This window comes from Suricata suricatta, chromosome X, assembly GCF_006229205.1.
Source record: "Suricata suricatta isolate VVHF042 chromosome X, meerkat_22Aug2017_6uvM2_HiC, whole genome shotgun sequence".
In the NCBI taxonomy this organism is placed as follows: domain Eukaryota; kingdom Metazoa; phylum Chordata; class Mammalia; order Carnivora; family Herpestidae; genus Suricata; species Suricata suricatta.
Window position 1 is genome coordinate 39,882,569 of NC_043717.1, and position 18,039 is coordinate 39,900,607.

At 42.1% G+C, this 18,039-nt stretch overlaps 1 protein-coding gene and 1 pseudogene across 1 annotated transcript; both read left to right on the forward strand.

Annotated features, from left to right (window-relative positions):
* The first annotated feature begins 5,588 nt into the window (after positions 1-5,588).
* Positions 5,589-6,841, forward strand: LOC115283390 (annotated as a pseudogene).
* Positions 6,842-8,413: 1,572 nt separating this feature from the next.
* On the forward strand, positions 8,414-16,109 carry LOC115283249 (protein SSXA1-like). Its single transcript, XM_029929477.1, has 7 exons — positions 8,414-8,515; positions 8,950-9,064; positions 9,653-9,751; positions 12,261-12,310; positions 13,928-14,063; positions 15,145-15,246; positions 15,720-16,109. Exons 1-6 carry the CDS (start codon positions 8,414-8,416, stop codon positions 15,240-15,242), a joined length of 600 nt encoding a protein of 199 aa, XP_029785337.1. The 3' UTR covers positions 15,243-15,246; positions 15,720-16,109.
* Positions 16,110-18,039: the final 1,930 nt, after the last annotated feature.

The window sequence follows — 18,039 nt, forward strand, 5'->3', positions numbered from 1 at the left end:
ACCTGTATAATGTGCCTGTATAATGTCGCTGTGAGCTTCTAACAATCCAGAACCAAGGCTTTATCAGGACCAGTCCTCCCATAATGAAAGGGCACAAAGGACAAGACCCACCCTGAAAGATTGTCCTTCTGGTGGGCTACTGTTGAAAATCCTGCCCTGTTCTAATTCTCCTGACCTTTCTAGGAACCTTTGCATACCCAACCTTCTTGTGAAGCTGGCTCATGGTATAAGACATTTACATCTGCAGAGTATTCTTCTCCAAAACTTACAAGAATTGGATGTTCTCTTGGGACAGGAGGACTGGGCAGATCCCAGGTTGGCCATGGGGAGAGAAGAGCCTGGGAAATTGGGCCAATTTTTTCACTAATACCAGAAATGCCAGCTGAGGTAACAGGAGCATCAGTGTTTCATATTTCCAGGCACAGTAAGACGCAAACTTTTGACCAATTCCTTTCATCTTTGGAATACTAGTCACTCAGGAAATATTAGTCATTCAGCAAACACTCAGGAAATTTTTGGTTAACCTTGGCCAACTTTGATTTCTTCCTCTGAGCACATTGTAGCTACTGCATGAAGCTGGACCCTCCCATTTTCTTTTTCCCAGTTTTTTTGTATTAAGAAAATTTCCAGGCTTTATTGAGATATAATTGACACACAACATTGAGTAAGCTAAAATCTACCCACTTTCAATCATGCAGATGGTTTCTTTTTCAAAAGAGTCCACTTTACTTCCATTTTTGGAGAAAAAAAGACTGTGCATTGAAAAGACAAACGAAATAAGCAGAAGGAGACTTAAGAGACACACAGAGAAGGCGGCAACGTGAAGATGAAACACAAAAAGATATGAGGAGGTTAGCCTTGAAGATTGTAGCAATGCCACCAAAAGTCAAGGAATAATGACAGTGACAGGAGCTGGGAGCGATAAGGCATGATTCTCCCTAGAGCCTGTGGGGGGAACACAGCCCTTCTGACAACTTGATCTTGACAAGTGATACTGATTTCAAACATATGGCCTACAGAACCATGAGAAAATAGCTTTCTGTTGTTTGTGTCACCAAGTTTGTGGTAATTTGTTACAGCAGCCAGAGAAAATTAATATAGATTTTGGTACCTGGAAGTGGAATGCTGCCATAACAAATACCTAAAAGTGTGAAGGTGAATTTGGAATTGGATAATGGATAGAGGCTAGAAAAATGTCGAGAGGCTTGATGGAAAAATCCTAGACTGAATTAAAGAAATTGTTGGTAGAAATATTAACACTGAGTGTTAGGCTGGTGAGATCTCAGAAAGCAGTGAATGGTATGGAAGATAAAACATATATCATTTTAGAAAATGCATATATTGTCATAAGCAAAATGTTGTTAGAAATATGAATATTAAAGGTGCTGCCGGTGAGAACTAGGAAGGAAATGAGGAACATGTTACTAGAAACTGGAGGAAAGGCAATCTTTGTTACACACTGACAAAACTTACCTGAATTATGTCCTATGTCCTACCCCCATGTGGAAAGCACAAATTATAAGTGATAAACTTGGATATTTAGCTGAGGGGATTTCTAAGCAAAGTGTTTGAAGGTGTGGCCTAATTTATTATGTAAAAATTTTTTTAATTTAAAAACATTTTTCACATTTTTAGCTATTATCGAGAGACAGAGAGAGACAGAGCATAAACATGGGAGTGGCAGAGAGAGGGGGAGCTACAGAATCTGAAGGACGCTCCAGGCTCTGAGCTGTCAGCACAGAGCCCGACACAGTGACCTGAGCCAAAGTCTGACACCTAACCAACTGAGCCAGGCGCCCTGGCCTAATTTATTCTTGCTGCAATAGTAAAATGCCAGAAGAAAGAGAGAAATTGAGGAAAGAACTATTAAGAAAAATAGACCCAGGGCTTGATGATTTGGAAATTTTTCAGTCTTTCAAGATTACAAAAGACACAAAATTAAGATATTTACTCTCACGAAGGTGTGCTATGGTGAGAAAATCAAGAATGTGGCCGTGTTTGCTAATACTGAAGAGAGGAGGTGTGTGACTCATGCATCTTTTCAACCATCTCAGCTGTAGCTCAGAATAGAGATAGGATTATCTGGGAAAGCTCTGTGGAGGACCCTATGAACTAACGGCAAGAATTGCTCTGACATGTGGGAGATCCACAAGGATTTTGAGAATATGATCAGAAAGATTGCCAGATTGGACTGAAAGAGGCAGAGGCAGGACAAACTGGAGGAAGACTTGTTAGACTCCAAAAATGCTACAGACACAAGAAAAGGATCATAAAACTGGAGATTTTTACCTCTTAATCCCCTTTATCGATTTTTCCCTTCCCCCCCCCCATTTGGTGACCACAGTTTGTTCTTTGTATTCATGACTTCTTTTGTTTTATTCTGTTTGTTCACCTTGGCTCTTTTAGATTCCATATATAAATGAAACCATACAGTATTTTTCTTTCTCTGCCTGACTTGTTTCACTTAGTGTAACACCCTCTAAGTCCATCCATTTTGTTGCAAATGGCAAAATTTGATTCTTTTTTGCATATATGCATATATTTATAATGGCACCTATATAATAGCATCTATATTTTTGTGGCATATATATATATATATATATATATATATATATATATATATCACATATCCTTTATCCATTCATCTATAGATGGACACTGAGTTTGCTTTCCATAACATGGTTATTGTAAATAATGCAATAAACATAGGGGTGCATATATATTTTTGAACTAGTGTTTTCATTTTCTTTGAGTAACTATATAGACACGGAATTGTTGAATTGTATGTTATTTTAATTTTGTATCTATTTTAATTTTTTGAGGAAGCTCTGCACTGTTTTCCACAGTGGCCACACCAATTTACATTCCCACCAACAGTACATGAAGAGTCCCATTTCTCTACATCTTCTCCAACACTTGTTGTTTCTTGTCTTTTTGGTACTAGCCATTTGGACTGGTGCGAGGTGATATCTCATTATCATTTTGATTCATATTTTCCTAATGCTTAGTGATGTTGGCCATCTTTTCATGTGTCTGTTAGCCATCTCAGTGGCATATTCGGATACTATGCCTATTTTTTAATCAGATTGTTCATTTTTATGGTTTTGAGTTCATTTTATATTTTGGATATTAACTCCTTATCAGATATGTCATTTGTGAATATCTTCTCCCATTCCGTAGTAGTAGGCTTTTTATTTGTTGATGGATTCCTTCACTGTGCAAAAGCTTTTTAGTTTTATATAGTCCGAATTGTTTATTTTTTATTTTGTTGCTCTCGCTTCAAGAGACAGATCCAGAAACATATTAAGACCAATGTCCAAGAGTTTACCACCTAATTTTTCTTTTAGGAGTTTCATGGCTTCATGTCTTACGTTAGGTGGGGCAGGAGCTGCTTTGAAGGGGTGCCTACTTAAATGGGTGCATTGGGTATGGTAGGGCTGCAGGGAGTCAGGCAGGGCAACTGGTACTATCAAGGTATGTGGATAATGTCAGAACTGGTACCTGCCAGCATTGGGCCAGGAAGAAGTTTCCTGTTCCAGCAAAAAGTTCCTACAGACTTCTACCCCTCCAGCCATACCCTAAAGTTAGCCAATAAATCTTCTTCATATACGGCCCAACTGCTTTTCAAATTGCTGCCTCTGTACTGGGTGTCAGAGCAAATGAGATTGTGTGAGCCCTTTAAAAACAGAGCCTTGGTTTCCTATAGCCCACCAGCTCTCCCAGAGTTAAGGCCTACTGATTTTCAAAGCCAAATGTTATGGAGGTTCATCTTCATGGTGCAGATCTTAAGGGCTAGGGGCACCCAATGTGGGACTTGAACCCCTTGCTCCTCACAGAGGAAGGACCTCCATGCCTATCATATTCCTCCCACTTGTGGATTGTTATAACAGGATTTTGGTTTCCAACCAGGATGCCTCTCTGCCATTCCTACTCTTCTCGATAGGACTTTTTCTTCAAATCTTTGCCTATGGAAGAGATTTTTCTCCAAGTCATTCTCAGAAAGAGTTTCTCTAAGTTACAGCCTTGATATGTCTCTGGAAGGAGGTGAGTTCAGGATATTTCTACTCTGCCATCTTTCCCTCTAAGAATGGTAACTTGATTTCTAGTGTCCAAATCCAAAGACAAATTTTACCTCAGGATGGATCATACCCAGAGTTTCATCCATACTTACTTTAGACGATGAAATTTGGTACTTTTGAGCAGATAATATTAAATGAGATTTTGGATTTGAGTTGATGTATTGAGAAATTTGGGGATTGGTGATATAGGACATGTGTTTTACATGTGGGATGGATGTGAATATTCTGGGACTACAGGGAAGATTATGGGAAACTGAATAATTTCTGCTCCCCCACCATATTCTAGTTCCTGGAATTTATGTATGTTACCTACAATATGAACAACAACAAAAAAACTTTGCCAATGTGATTAGGTTAAAGATCTTGAGATGTGATTAAGTTAAGGATCTTGAGATAGGGAGATTATCCATGATTATTTTGGTGGGTTCTAAATGTATCAAAAGTGTCCTTATCAGAGGGAGGCAGAGGGGAATTTGTCACCAACAGAAGATAAGAGGGGGATGTGACCATGGAGGCAGAGATTTGAATGATGCAGCCACAGCCAAGGAGTGCTGGTGGCCACCAGAAGCTGGAAGGGCAGGGAGAAGATTCTCTCCTAGAGCCTCTAGAAGGAGTACAGCCCTGCTAACACCCCTTTTTCAGCTTAGAGAAACTAATTTTAGACCTCTAGCCTCCAGAACTCTGAGAAAGGAAATTTCTGTTGTTTTATTCCAGAAAACTTTTGGTAATTTGTTACAGAAACCAAAGGAAATTTGGGTGATTGTTAGAGATTATGTAGATTATGTTGAAAGTCTTCTGTAGTTTTAATATGCATTAATTCATTCACTCAACTAACCAACAAATATTGAAGGCGATATGAAAGAGTAATTAAAAGCACAGACTTTGGACTCAATTTAACTTGAGAGTGAATTGTGTGACCTTGATCAGGTTGCCTAACTCCCTGAGCCTCAGTCTCAACACTTATACAATGGGGATAATAACAGTACTTAACTCAAGTGAGGTTGTGAAAGTTACAAGGGATAATGCACATAAAGGGCTTTGTGCTGGGCACAAGGGTCATCGCCCTGTCCCTGTTCTAAGAGACCTCTCTATCATTCTGGGAAGAACAACTTAGAGAGATCAAGACTGTCAAAGAAAGCACAGGAGGAATTGGGGACCGACTGGAGGCACTGGTGGTAAGAGGTAGGAAAGAATTCCTAGAGAAAGTACTTACTGAATCCCCTGAGGGCCAGAGTAAGTCATAATTACATGGATACTCTTTTTAATACTATTACTATTAAAACATTACTGTTACCGGGGAAAACTTGTTCCTGGTTATTGGGTCTTCTAGAAAAAGCACACCTTTCAAAAACACATATCAAAAACAGTAAAAAAAAAAAAAAAAAAGAAGTTTAAAATAATTCCTGTCCCCCACCAGGTTTGCACAGGGAGTCAGGCAGGCCCCCACTGCCACCTTGGCTGCTGACACTGTCACCACCACCATCATTGCTTGATCCTTCATCCCTCACCATGGCTGAGGAGCTGTCTCTGGCCACATCCTACACCAAAGATAAATTCTACTGCTCCACCTGTTAGGGGTGCTCAAAACCGCATGGGGCCATGGCCTATCAGCACATCTTCTATAAGAAATGTTTTCTGACTGGAGCGCCCCGGTGGCTCATTCAGTTGCATCCAACTTCCACTCACGTCATGATCTCACAGCTTGCGAGTTGGAGCCCCTTGTCAGGCTCCGTGCTGACAGCTTGCAGCCTGGAGCCTGCTTCCAATTCTGTGTCTCCTTCTCTCTCTGCCCCTCCCCCACTCTGTCTCTGTCTCTCTCAAAAATAAATAAACATTTAAAAAATTATAAGGAAAGGTTTTCTGCAAGAGAAAGCAGAATACGTTGTCCCCTCTGTTATGGAAATGTGACTAGAATTGAGAGAGAATGTCCTGAACAAGCCTTAGACCTTGAAACTATCATGAGGAAGTGTTCTGGTAGTTGCAGATGCTGTGCAAAACGGATTAAATTCTATTACTTGAGATATCATTACAAATCTTATTCAGAAGTATCAAGATGGGGGGATGCATGGTTCACTCAGTAGGTTAAGCATCCAAGTCTTGATCTTGGCTCAGGTCATGATCCCAGGGTCGTGATTTTGAACCCTGCACCAGGCTCGGCACTGATATGGAGACTGCTTATGATTCTTTCTCACTCTGCCCCTCTCCCCTGCTGGCTCGCGCGCGCGCTCTCTCTCTCTCTCTCTCTCTCTCTCTCTCGCTCTCTCTCTCTCAAAAAGAAAAGGTATCAAGATTAATATTGTGTTTCCTCTCTCATTCCAAATATTTAGATCTCTCAAGATTCAGTAGAGAACAGTAATAGGAGCGAAACACTCACCTCTAACAATGCAGAGACTTGTCAAGAGAATACAAGGTTTTTTCTGGGCATCCCACCATTAAGTGTCCCTTTTGTCAAGTATAAAATTTTACCTGACAGCATGTATAGAATCACTGTAACAATGATCAGATAGTTCCTATTTCAGATAGTACCTGTGATGTGTCCTATTTGTGTGTCTCTTCCTTGGGGAGTTCCTAGCCAAATTACTAGAAATTTTGTTAGTCATCTAATCAAAGACATCAGTTTGATTATGGATAATTTATCAATCTTCATCTAGAATGAGGAAATCCAATATGAGACTGCTGTTGAAAGATCAACATATAAAGACTATAGACATCTCAGTACTGTTGTACCTGCAAATGCTATCTTTAATGGGTCAACTCCATGAAGTAACTGTTTCAATAACTTGATACATATATGAATAAAAGGAATTCAATCTTTCAAAAGTTTAAAATTCTTAAGTCACTACAGCTATCCTAGAAAAGACTCCCTCCCATCCCTGAAGAAGTTGGAGACCAATAGCAAGGATTTGAGGTGATGGCCTCATATTTACCATTTATTAAAACTAAACAACAACACAGAACAGAGTAGTACGCTGAAGCAGAAAGGACCATCTGAGCATGCGCACTTATGGGCCTACGGAACCTGGTGCGGCCAACTTTGGCAGAGCGCAATCCTGCGTCAAGCGTGAAAATCAACCCACCGTGTAAAAAATGGTACTGTCCCTGGAATTGGACTTAAGAGACCCCGTGCCTGACTCACTACCCCATGATTGGCCAGTTCAAGTACACTCACTGTTCTGATTGGTTGATCGTCCTTGGCCAGTGGAATTGTGGGATTTCATCCAGCGGAGTGACTCTTCACTTCCATCGTTGTGCTTGTTAGGTAAGCTTTCTTTTCGGATGGTTGTGGGCCTTTTAAAAGTGGGTGGGTAAAAAAGTAATGCATCTCCGCTGGTCACTCAAGTAGTTTAATTCTCGCTGGGCCTCCCAACATCCTCAAGATCCTTGGGACTGAGAAATGACTTAAAGCCTTTTAGGGCAAACCCCATCAGGCAAAGATAAAACAATTTTTCATCTGTGAGACTTTATAATTGGCCTTTTTGAAGGAAGAACTTCCCTTAGCCTCGGAAATCCCCTAGAAATCAGCTAGATGTCCCTAGATTTCTTCAACCAGAGATAATAGCCACTGCCTAAGTGACTCTTTTATTGACTCTTCTAGGATAAAGCAGAAACCTTCTTTGCCTTAGAGACCCCTACATTTTCTCTCCCTAAGAGATTACCAATGTTGGGGAACACCAGATTGCTGCATTGAAACTCTCCATATTCTCAGCCTAAATAATGGCTGATCATGTAGTCTTAGAGATTCTAGCTCTTTTCACACTACTAATTTTCAAATAACCTAATAATGGGCTCTAAATCCACTTTATATTAGTGATCCTCATTTATTTTGAACAGAGCAAAACCCTACATCCCTCTGCCTGAAAACCCAAGCCCATCTGTCAGAGACACCGTATGGTCTCTGGGACTTACCTCCCCATACTTTTGCCTCAAAACATGCCCCCTACCCCCTCATAAAACTAGATGCTCACTTCTTGCCCAACAAGGTTGTCTTTATATCTTTTCTTCAGGATAAACCAAGTGTGAGGCAAACTACCATCAACAGTAGCCAATCCCCTCTCAAAGACTCAAGGGTGCTTTCATGCTTACAGAAAACCTGTCATCCCTATACAGAAAACCTGTCATCCCTATCCAATACTTCTCCCAAAGATCTCCAGCCCTCTGTTCATTTGACTCCGCTCCCCTCCACCCACAGCCCCACAGCCATATCAGGGACAGATAAGCCCAGGATGGAGAAAAGTAGAACCTAGAACTTCAGGTGACTGATAGAATGTAGCCTACTCTCAGTGCTATCTTCCTTCCTCAGGTCCTTTGGCCACGTGGCTGGAGAGATTTAGGTTATGTCACTTCAAGATCAAACCCTCTCCAGCACTATGAACAAAGACAGATCCTTTGCAAACAGGCCGAAAGCAGTTACACAGAAATCAGAGAAGGATTGCAAGGTAAGGTGATCTGGAGGGAGTGGAAGAGCGGCCCAGGGGCACTGTAGAGTGACTAGATTTTTGAGAAGGTGAAGTCAGAGGCACCGGAGAAAAGGAGCAGGGTGTCAGGGGAAGATCCAGAGACTCAGGAGTTTCCCATCCTCACTCTCTCCTCACCTAGCATCCCTGAAGACTACAGGTCTGTGACCTTGCAGTACATTTAGTGACTCTCAGTCCATTCGGGAAGGTGAAAGAACTTGCTACCAGCATTAGGCATCTACTGCATGCCTGGAGAGAGGCTAGGGAATGTTACCCATGACAGTAACCAGGAGGGATTATTATCCCCAGTTCACAGATCCAACATGGAGATACTGTGGCAGAGGAAAAGACCCCAGCTGAAGATCAGACATGTTTAACTGAGTTGCTGCTAGGATTTACTTATTTTTCTTTCTTAGGTCTTCAAGACTATTTCCAAGTACTTCTCTGACAAAGAGTGGGCAAAACTTGGATACTCAGAGAAAACCACCTATGTGTACATGAAGAGAAACTATGACACCATGACTGGTCTAGGTAACAGAAAGTTCTGGGTACAGACAAGCCTGAGAACACATCACTATCCCCTCAGTCCCTTTATATGCCATGGCTTCTTCCTAGGCTGCAACAAGTGTCCAATGCCTGCCCTTTGTGCAGGAAGGAATCCCAGGGCAACTCCTTTCTTTTCTTTTCTTTTTCTTTTTTTGGTGTTTTATTTATTTTTGAGAGAGATAACGTGAGCAAGGGAAGGGCAGAGAGAGGTAGGGACAGAGGATCCAAAGCGGGCACTGCACTGACAGCAACAAGCCCGATGCGGGGCTCAAACTCACCGACAGTGAGATCATGACCTGAGCTGAAGTTGGAGGCTCAACTGACGGAGCCACACAGGTGGCCTTCTGCTCTTTTCTATTCTGTGCAGGGCTGAGGGCCTGGAGTGGCCATAGAGATGCTCAGACCTAGATCCCACATGTTTCTCTTCTGCTCACCCTTGTTCAGATCCCCCCAGCTGACGAGCTTTACTTTTCCTGCTGCCTCCCAGGATCCCACCCCACATTCCTCCTCTCAGGTTGTCTCTTTTTCTTTTTAGATTGTCTCTTAAAGAACAAATATTTTGCTTCTTTCTAGGTCTAAAGACCACCCTCCCAGCCTTCATGTGTCGTAAAAAATGGGCCACAAAATCCAGTGGACATAATTCTGATGAAGGCCAGGACTTTAAGAATAAGGGTAAGTGGACAAGAAGGGCCTGGAAAGTGTGTCCTGATGCCCAACTTCTTTGGGTCCAGCTGCTTGAGAAGGATTCTTAGGAGTTTGTTCTCTCAAAAGCATCACGGCTAAGTGAGAAAAGTTGGATGCAGAAGGTTAAGTACAGTCAGAGACCATTCATATAAAGTCCTGACACATGTAAAACGAGAGTATGTATTTTTATGGATAATAAGTAAATGGTACGGGTGCCTGAGTGGCTCAGGCCGGTTAAGTGTCTGACTTCAGCTCAGGTCATGATCTCAGTTGGTGGGTTCGAGCCCCGCGTCAGGCACTGTGCTGATAGCTCGGAGCCTGGAGCCTGCTTCAGATTCTGTGTCTCCTTCTCTCTCTGACCCTCCCAGCTCATGCTCTGTCTCACTCTATCTCTCAAAAAATAAATAAATTTAAAATAAAATAAGTAAATGGTAAATGTATAAAAACTCGAATGAGAATAAAACCCATTAAATTCAGGAGTGCAGACGGAGGGAGAGGAGGGATGAAGACTGTACAGATGGCTTCAGCTGTGACTTGTGTATAGTGTTTTGTTATATATTTTTTAAGTTTTATTTATTTATTTTGAGAGAGAGTGTGTGTGAGAGAGAGAGAGAAAGAGAGCAGGGGAGGGGCAGAGAGTGAGGGAGAGGGAGAGAGAATCACAAGCAGGCTCTCCACTGTCAGCAGGGAGCCCAATGTGGGGCTCCAGTTCACAAACTGTGACATCATGACCTGAGTCAAAATCCGGAATCAGATGCTGAGCCTGAGCCACCCAGGTGCCCCGTGTTTTCTTATATTTTGAATAAAGGTCTCAGAACAATATGAAGCCGTTGTGGGATAATGGTAAGATCTGACTAGACTCAGTGGTAGATATGCATGTGTTTCCAGTGTTATTCTCCATATTTTTCTGTACATTTGAAACATTTCTTAAGTGAGTTATTATTCTTGCTCAACACAATTAATCACAGGACAATTAAGAAAAATGTAATTAAAGTGTAAATCCATGTGGAGCACCTGGCTGGCTCTTGATACAGCATTGACTCTTGATCTCTGTGTCATGAGTTCAAGCTCCACATTGGGTATAGAAATTACTTTTTTAAAAAAAAGTGGAAATCCACAAAAACTCCCAGAGTCAATTTCATAATAGAGCAGAGGTACTGGATAAATGTCTTAAGAGAGAGTGATTAATTCATTATGTAATGACACACAGCTATTTCCCTGTGTTTTTACCCAAACCAAGTAGTAGTCTTTTAGCTCCTAATCCAACCCGATTCTAGGTGTTGAGCTTGGGAGAGAGTTTGAGAGAGTTTCTAGTTGTTAGTGAGCAGAGGTAACACACAGTGAAAAGAGTAGCAGATTCTAGAAATCTGTATGCATTTGAGCAGTGTGTATACTCGCTATAAGGAGGATGAGATGTACTCACTCGGTCTTCCGCTCTGATAGCACAGTTGTAAGCAGACTGAGTCAGAATGTTGAAGCCATCTCCAACAGACCTGTGACTCTCCAGGAAAACTCGCCAGATTCCAGTTTCCAAAACTACTTTGAGAGGGCTGAAAATCCAGTGCTTGGGAATCTGCAAAATTTTTGATGCTAAAGGAGTATCTTTTTATTATTTGTTTGTTTGTTTTGAGAGAGAGAGAGAGTGCAAGTAGGGGAGGGATGGGGAGAATCCCAAGCAGGCTCTGCACCAGGAGCATGACATGGGGCTCAAACCCACAAACGGTGAGATCATGACCTGAGCCAAAACCAAGAGTCAGATGCTTAATTGACTGAGCCACCCAGATGCCCCTGACACTAAAGGAGTATCTTTTTACTGGAAACATTCCCAAACCTCTGCTAAAACATCATGGTTCATCATACACCTAATGACTTTGTTGAAGTATAATTGGCATACTATAAAGTTCACCCGGTTTAAGTGAACAGTGATTTTAGTTGCCACACATCTATAAATGAATGCAATCAATTTAATTTAATTAATTCAGTTTAATTGGGGGAGAATTAAGAAATATGTAGTAGAATATGATGAGGCAGTGATGGAGTTTAGTTCACATTTTAGAAATAATCAAAATGAAAATTATGAATTATGATGCCATAAATAAATGTATAACCACGATTTAAAGATAATTCAGGACTGGGTGACTCAGTCGGTGAAGCATCTGACTTCAGCTCAGGTCATGATCTCATGGTTTGTGGGATCGAGCTCCACATTGGACTCTGTGCTGACAGTGCAAAGTCTGGAGCCTGCTTTCGATTCTGTGTCTCCCTCCCTCTCTCTGTCCCTCCCCCATTTGTGCTCTATCTCTTTCTCTCTCCCCAAAATAAATAAACATCAACAATTTTTTTAAAAAAGATAATTCCAAAGCCAGTCTCAAAATAACTCCTTGACAATAAGTGGATTCATAACTCTTTCCTCAAAATTTCCTGATACTACAAGAGTCTCTGGAGTTTGAGAATATTTTCCAACAAAGAAAAATTCCCACTTATCACTTTCTTTTAGATGAATCTCTTCAGAAGGATTCTGTTGTGCAAGAGAGAAAACGCCTGAAGGTGAGTATCTCCCAAGTCTAAAGAACCAGAGACTCTTTCTCCCTCCACAGATATGAGTATAGGTAAGAATGGAAGAATATTGAATATAGCCTGCCCCTCGCTGCCTCCCTTTCATGATCTCTTTATTGCAACTCCTGATGTAGCATCAATAGCTTAATAATTAGCGATTGTGATAGCTGATACTTCTGCTGTTTTCATACTGATGTCAGATACTATTCTAAACAATTCACAAGGATTAATTTCATTAATCCTCAGAAAACCTCTATGATGTTTTCCTACCATTATTCCCAGATAATAATTAGGATATTACCAACAAAAACTAATCATAAAGATGAGGATGTTGTGGTACAGAGATGTTAAGTAATTTGCCCGAGACCACAGAGGCAGTGGTAGTAGTCTGCACATTTGAAACATTTATTTTTTTGAAGGGAGATTGTTCTTGCTAAACCCTGTTAATGAATCATAAGACAATTAAGAAAAGCCCCAAAGGATTTCCAAGCTCAAGAACTTTTTCATGTGCTGATGAATTTCAAGGGTTCCCCCCAAGGCTTTACCCCACAGAATCTGCTCATGCTTCCATTTAGACACCCACTCTCACAAAAGGAAGTACCAGCTCCCCTCTGTTTTGTGGCTGGGACATTTTCACGTGGCTTGAGAATGTCCCGAGCTGTCAGCTCTTCCCTACTGTGATCTCCTTTGGGGCCTTGTCTGCACCTGAGGCATCTCTGAGGGCTTGGGCCCAGCCCAGGGAGTCCCTCAGAGGTACCTGAATGTTCACTGAATAAGTGATTCCACAAGTGTAGAATAACTCTACTTTAGAAGGTAAAAGCATCTGGGAGTTGGAGACAGTTGAGAGAATTCAAAGACAGTTGAGAGAATTCAAAGAATAAAAGAAAGTATTCACTTTCACTGTTACCACACTGAAAAGTGTTTGCAAGCTCAGTTCTTTCACTTAGCTTCTTTTACTTTTATTGTTCACTGTTTCATAAACGAGGGAACTGAATGAAAGGTAACTTAAGATTGTTGGTCAGTGACACACCCTGACGCAAGCAGAATTGGTACAGGACCCATCTTGCCCAATTCCACATTCAATGTTCTTGCCAGCATAGGACAGTAGGTGACATCTGACGCTGCTTTCTTTGCTGTCTGTATTAATGTCTGTGAACCATTCCTTTCCTCTCCCTTCCCTGTACTCCTCTCCCCTATACTTTTTTCCAGCAGTGTTTTGTCCTTTCTGTGCATTTTTACACAGAGAATGCTCTCTACTAGCTTCTATGTGAGAAAGTAGGCCCTCCGTTCATCCACAGACCGCACGGGTTCTTCGAATGCTATTCTACCCTAACTCTTCTGTCTACCACACTCCACTTACATGGAGCATTTTTCTGTTTGCAAGAAGGTGAAAGCAAACGTTCTAGCCCTGGAGACATCCTCATTTAGGTCATTCCTTTTTGTTCTAGCCTCCCAGATTCTTCATGCTTTAGGTAAAGGTGATAAAATGATCTTCCTGGGTTTTGCGAGACATTAATCAAGGTACTGCATGTGAAGACACTTTGTAAGCTCTAAAGCACTAGAGAAATGCTATTGATACTGTTTCTATATGACCTTCAGATTAAAAAGGTGATGCATAAGAAACCAAAGGAAAAAAATGATTTGGATCCAGTGCCAGTAGCACTTGGCTCTGAGCAGGCTCAGAAACAGCAGAGCCCCCCAGGAGAAGACAGTATCTCTGATAAACAGATTAAAAAGATACCAGGTAAGAGATAGCTATGTGGGAACAACTCCTCTGTTTCCTAGCTATGTTCAAGTACGTGGTCTAGGTATGGGGGATGGATCCTAGACAGCGTTGGAGCCAGACTGGACTGAGGAGCTCACCCAGCTCCATCTGAGATGTTAGAACATGGCTTCCAGGGTCATAGACCTAACTTGTCATTGATATAAAAGCTAAGTGACTAAGGGTGCCTGGGCGGCTCAGTTGGTTGTGTCTGACTCTTGATCTCAACTCAGGTCATCTCAGGGTTGTGAGTTCAAACTCCATGTTGGGCTCCATGCCGGGTGTGGAACCTACTTTAAAAAATTAAAATTAGAGGCGCCTGGGTGGTTCAGTTGGTTGAGCGTCCGGCTTCGGCTCAGGTCATGATCTCACGGTTCGTGAGTTTGAGCCCCACATCGGGCTCTGTGCTGACAGCTAGCTCAGAGCCTGGAGCCTGCTTCGGATTCTGTATCTCCCTCTCTCTCTGCCCCTCCCCTGCTCGCTCTCTGTTGCTGTCTCTCAAAAAATAAAGATATTAACAATTTTTTTACTAAATAAATAAATAAATAAAAGCCAAGTGACTATAGGCAAGTCTTCTAAATTCTTTGAACTCCAGATTCCTAGTCCATAAAACAAAAAGAATCATAGTTCTCAAATTGTTCAAAGGCATTAAGTCTAGAAAGCCTAAAAATATGAAAGGTGGTCAAGTAATTCCATCTGTGATGACCTGGGAACGCATCTTACTCACAGTTGTATCCCCAGCTCTCAGCTCAATGCCTGACACACAACATGCCCTTAACACAAATATGCTGAACGAAAGAAGATCTGAATGAAATCTTCTGGTAAGTAAAGAGGTTGGGAATCTAAATCTGCCAATGGGAGAAGTCAGAAGCTAAAACTCTAGGCATTTGGTGTGTATTGATGCAGGTCTAAGATCTCAACCTCTGAGTCAGAAGATGTGGAAAGCAGACTATGTTGAATGCCTGTGGGCACTTGGGAGGGAGGAGGCATTTCCTTATCTGAAAAAAAAGGGACTTACACTCCCCAACTCATCCAACCCTCATTTACCAACTTTTCACCATAGAATCCAAGAAAGCGATGAATAGTAGAGCCTATATACTACGTGAAAGAAAGAACCTAGTAGCATATGAAGAGATCAGTGATCCTGAGGAAGAGGACTAATTCTGTAAGTGACCTACAGCCCATACCCACAACCCAGAAAAATGTACTTGTCTGTTATAGAACTAGTATCCTATCTAGTCGCTTATTCCCAAATCATTCTTTTCTCCTAGTCCATGGGGTGCAGCATTGAAGCTAAATAATGAGGTTTCCCATACTCTTTCTGCTCCTTGCTCTGTATATCCAGGGATCCTCCCTAACTAGAATGCTATGGGCTCCCAAACCCCTGGTCAGTTCCTGAGGTGTAGGCCACAACTTCCTGTAGTCTAGGAAAACTCACAGGACAGGTAAGGGGGTGACTATAGCATGAGCATAAGGTTCGCTTTGAGGAGCAGTGGGAAATGCATGCAGATTGTGAGGTAGGGTAGAATCAAGTGCTTGGGATCTTGCAGGTCTGGATGAGGAGTTTGGTATTGATTTAACAGACAAGAGGAGCTCACTGCCACTTATTTTCCTTTTCTTTCCTTGCCTCAACCTCAGGAATGTTACAAGTGCCCATAATAAGAAGCAGAACCTGGTGGCCTTTCATGAAAATGGGCATGGCTCTGAATTCCTAGCCATCAGGTGTATAGCAAGTAAAAGAAAGAGTTCACAGTAGAGAAAAGTTAAACATGATCTTTGTTACTATGTCCCAAGTATTCTGATAGATGTAAGACTTTTGTTAATGAGTAAAATATTTACCTAACATATATTTCTTTCTGTGTATCCACACACTTATCTTAGAAAATAAGCATTGAATTGTCAGGTAATTCTCTGCACAGAACAGCACTACCCTCCTCCCCAGATGTGCAGATGTGACTGCTGAAATCAGTTCTGGGTGTTTGATTTCACATGTTTTCTCTGCATTTACACACACACACACACACACACACACACACACACATACACACACACGGTTACTATAAGCATTTCCCACATGCTTTTTCCCCACTACCAGCATGTCCTGGACAAGTACCACTCATTTTGTTCCTGTTCAGCAGGTGCTGCATGTTGCAAATCCCCTTTATCAATTTACGTTGCATTAGTCATTGACAGTTAATAAATATGTAGAAGCTTTTCTCAGTTGTTTGCTCCTCTCATTCTTGTGTGCAGAGCCCTGTGCATATGTGTGAGTGTTTCTTTGGCACGCAGTCTTAGAAGTGCAATTGTTTTGTCAAAGGGTTCATTCATTCAACAGATACCTACTGAACATGTACTGCATACTGAACACTGCTCTAGGTGCTAAGATCTCAGGGAACATGACAGAAAAATGTCCCAGCCCAGATGGAGCTGACATTCTAATGGGTGATGTTTCCAGTTTTTATTTTGATGGACACTATACACCCCAATTCTGGGGCAGGTGCTGATTGGACACCTTGGCCTTTGCTCTCTGTAAGATCTCCAGGGTAAGGGGTTGGGATGGTCCATTGGGAAGTCTATGAGAGGAGACAGAGATAAAACCATCAACCGGGGAATGTAGAAGGATAGGGAAGGAGCGGTCTCCTGGAGAGCATATGGTGGGCAGGAATGAAAGAGTCTACTAGTCATGATGCAGGAGAGCAGCAGACGGAAAAATCTACTGGACAGAAGTATGAGATTGTCCATCAAGGGTCTCATGACCAAAGGTTTGAGGGCTAGGGTGGGAATAAAGTGTCGAGAATGGGAGAGTCTCATTCTATACATGCCATTGCAGACTACATAAACAGCTCTGGGTAAAGGAAGAGGGGAGTCTTTGGGGGTACAAAACATTGTGTGATACATTAAGGGACTTTAAGGCTGCCAATAGAGGTCACCAAGGTGACTTGCATGGGACATCAAATACCAGCCCCAGGTGGAAGCAGGGTTGGTGTTGTTTTGACCATCCACTGCCCATCACCTCAGCCTCCCGGCAACCACCCAGCCTTGGCAGATCTCCACTCTTCCACTGAGGCTTCCATCTCCCCTACCTCTGCCTTTGTTCCACCTCTGGATCTGTCTCTTCATCCCAATAGATTTTGATACAAGGCAGGGAGAAGCCATAAACCCACAGATAACTGGGGCCTGGAGGAGACAGACAGGTATTAAAGGCTCTCCTAGGTCTCTGGTTAATCATCATGACTCCAGGCTAAGTCCACATTTGCTGGGCTGGAATTGGGTCTGCCTTCTCCCAATACACACTATGACAGCTGCAGGGTTGTAGTATTGCTATCCTCACATCAGCCCGGGGCTGGGTCTCCTGAAGCCCCGGGGTTGGTGGACCCCATTCTGGAGGAATTTGCCCTGAGAGATTGAGAAAAGCCTCAAAGAATCACCATTCTTTGGACCTCTAGACAAGACAGAGGAATAAGGCATGGCCAAGGGTGTAGACAGATAGGGATACATACATGAACTCTTTCTGACCAGCATGTTCCCCATGATACAGCCTTCTTCACAGGGGTGACTGTCCCCACAGAGTCAGCTCCTGGAAAATGTGTTGTGAGGACATCCTTGTTTACCTGCTTCTTTGAGAATATTATCCTGTCACTTGTCACACCTCTGGGTGGGATAGGTCCCAAGTCCAAGACTTTGCATTCCAGGCCAGGAACACCATCTGCAGGAATGGGCGAGGTCTGGTTTACTGGGGTCTTCTCAGCCCACATTCCATAATAACCATAGAAAGTGCAATTAATATTCATCATGTGTTTAATAGATGTTATATATATATGTGTGTGTGTGTGTGTGTGTATATATATATATATATATATATATATATATATATAGAGAGAGAGAGAGAGAGAGAGAGAGAGAGAGAGATTATACACAGAGACACCGGCAGATGTCAGACTTCTTGCCAGAGTTCCGG